Source organism: Mandrillus leucophaeus, unplaced genomic scaffold, assembly GCF_000951045.1.
Source record: "Mandrillus leucophaeus isolate KB7577 unplaced genomic scaffold, Mleu.le_1.0 Scaffold245, whole genome shotgun sequence".
NCBI lineage: Eukaryota > Metazoa > Chordata > Mammalia > Primates > Cercopithecidae > Mandrillus > Mandrillus leucophaeus.
Genome location: NW_012102532.1, coordinates 2,080,484 through 2,083,093, shown reverse-complemented (window position 1 = coordinate 2,083,093; position 2,610 = coordinate 2,080,484). Strand labels below are relative to the sequence as shown.

Below are 2,610 nucleotides of genomic sequence, written 5' to 3'. Positions count from 1 at the left end.
TTTTTTAGTAGAGATGGGGTTTCACCGTGTTAGCCAGGATGGTCTTGATCTCCTGACCTCGTGATCCGCCCGTCTCGGCCTCCCAAGGTTCTGGGATTACAGGCTTGAGCCACCGCGCCCGGCCTCTTTCTGCTTTTATAATTTGTTCTATTTTAAATTATTTTTCTCATTTTTGCCTTTGCTCCTCTCTTCTTAACGTTGTATATTCAAAAGAATACCCTCCTACTCTACATTTTAATCCAAGACAGAGGAATGCAACAGGCAGAACCCCTGAGGCAGGGGCAGAGGGATGTTTGGGGAACTGTAAATGGGAGGTAGACAAGAGACCAAACTGGACTTTAAGTTGTTTCAGCAAGTATACAGCTTAGAAAGGATCTCATTGGTCTGGGTCCTAAAATAGCTCAATGGACGGCTGCTAACTCAAAACTTTTCTCTCACTACTTTACAATTAAATCTCAGTTGAACTCTGGAAAGATTCTGGAATACCTAGGTTATTTATTTCTCAGTGTCTATTTCACCAGTAGTTGTAACCATCCTTCAACCAAACATCTCCATTTGAGTAGCACAGGCTATAATGGATTTTCTCTAATTAAGATTACTCAGCAGTGGCCGGGCAGGTGGTGGGCTCACAATGGTAACCCAGGACTTTGGGAGGCTGTATTAGTCCATTTTCACACTGCTGATAAAGACATCTGAGACTGGGCAATTTACAAAAGGAAGAGGCTTTTTTTTTTTTTTTTTAAATTTGTTTTTTTGAGATGGAGTCTTGCTCTTGTTGCCCAGGCTGGAGTGCAACGGCAGGAGGTCAGGAGTTCGAGACCAACCTGGCCAATATGGTGAAATCCCTTCTCTACTAAAAATACAAAAATTAGCTGGGCATGGTGGCGCATGCCTGTAGTCCCAGCTGCTCGGGAGGCTGAGGCAGGAGAATTGCTTGAACCCATGAAGCAGAGGTTGCAGTAAGCTGAGATTGCACCACTGCACTCCAGCCTGGGTGATAGAGTGAGACCCTATCTAAAAAAAAAAAATTAGACCTGCAGCCATGAATTGTTTTTGATGTATTTCTCAATTTCCTTCTTTGTGTTTCCTTATTTCTGAATATGATGTATGTTTTAAATTGAAAGCTTTAGCTCAGTGCAGAAAGTCTCCTAAGTCACATCTCTTCCTTTGCAAGAGTAGGCGAAGAAGGATCTAAGGGCTTGGCTTGTTTGAAAGAAGCAGACCCCCTAACGTCACATCTTTAGGGAAAGTGATACAAGAGCTTCTGCACCTCCTGATAGAGGAAGTCCAAAGGGTGTACACACACAATGGTGCCTGAAGAAGAGCCTCAAGACCAAGGTGAGCATTCATCTTCTCAGTTCTAGGGAAGGTAGTAACAGCAGGATAGAGTGGGAAACAGGCATTGAGGTGATAGGGGTGACTTTGGAAGAAGAAATAGACAGCTTTTCACACATAATAATAATTTCAGTATGGAAATAGGTATGGACCCAAGATACTTGGATCAGGGAAAGATGAAAGAAAAAAAGAAAAACAACTCGGGCCTAGAAGGTCTTAAAGGAAAATGAATTTGGTCAGGCGTGCAAGCACATGCCTAAAGTCCCAGCTACTCAGAGACTGAGGCAGGAGGACCACTTAAGCCTGAAAGTTTGAGGCCAAGGCTGTGCGATTCAAAGGTAAAGAGAGTAGGGAACTGGAAAGTACAGTTTACTCTGAATGAGTTTTGCCTGGATTTGTCTTGGGTTCCAGGGTACTAACTGGTCATTTGTTCTGTAATCTCTGTAATTTCTGTAATCTCTTCTTGCTTTCACATTTTTTGTGTTTTAATTAGTTTTGATCATAGCCTGATTTTGTTGTTCCAAGATTTTTGGGACTCTGGCTTCCTGGGTCTTCAGCAGTGGAGATTATGACTATGCATTTGTCTTGCTGATCTGACAGAGAAAGGAGTCTGGTGGTTCCAGTTGAAGGTCTGGTCTGTGGCAGTCGTATCTATCTTGCTCCTCTGTGTCTGTTTCACTGTGAGTTCTGTGGGTAAGTTCTTGGCTGGAGTGCAGTCATCTCTTGGTCCTTTTCCCAGTCACATTCTATAGATTTCCTGAAGAAACAGGTTCCCCTTTCTAGACATAAAATGGCAACCCTAACCGAGAAGGCCATGTTTTTCATAAAATAAGTTATTACTATTATTAGTTATTTTGGATAATTGTCTATACTTCCAGGTTTCTTTGCCTGGTTTTAGTTGCATTTTCCAAATGTGATCATAACTGTCTTGGTCAGCTTGGGCTGCCATAACAAAATACCATAGACTGGGCCAGGCATGGTAGCTCACGCCTATAATCCCAGCACTTCGGGAGGCCGAGACAGGCAGATCACCTGAGGTCAGGAGTTCAAGACCAGCTTGGACCATACGGTAAAACCCTGTCTCTACTAAAAATACAAAAATTAGCTGGGCGCAGTGGCTCACGCCTGTAATCCCAGCTACTTGGGAGGCTGAGATAAGAGACTCACTTGAACCCAGGAGGCAGAGGTTGCAGTGAGCTGAGATCACGCCACTGCACTCCAGCCTGGGTGACAGAGTGAGACTCTGTCTCAAAACAAAACAAAACAAAACAAACA

General features: G+C 43.5%; 1 protein-coding gene across 1 annotated transcript in view; it reads left to right on the top strand.

Moving 5' to 3' along the window:
- Positions 1-1,307: 1,307 nt before the first annotated feature.
- Positions 1,308-2,610, top strand: part of CLEC4C (C-type lectin domain family 4, member C) — a 26,798-nt gene continuing 25,495 nt past the window's right edge. The window contains exons 1-2 of the mRNA XM_011983086.1: positions 1,308-1,338; positions 1,936-2,028. Of these exons, the coding sequence (XP_011838476.1) occupies positions 1,308-1,338; positions 1,936-2,028 (124 nt within the window). The remainder of the gene's footprint in view (positions 1,339-1,935; positions 2,029-2,610) is intronic.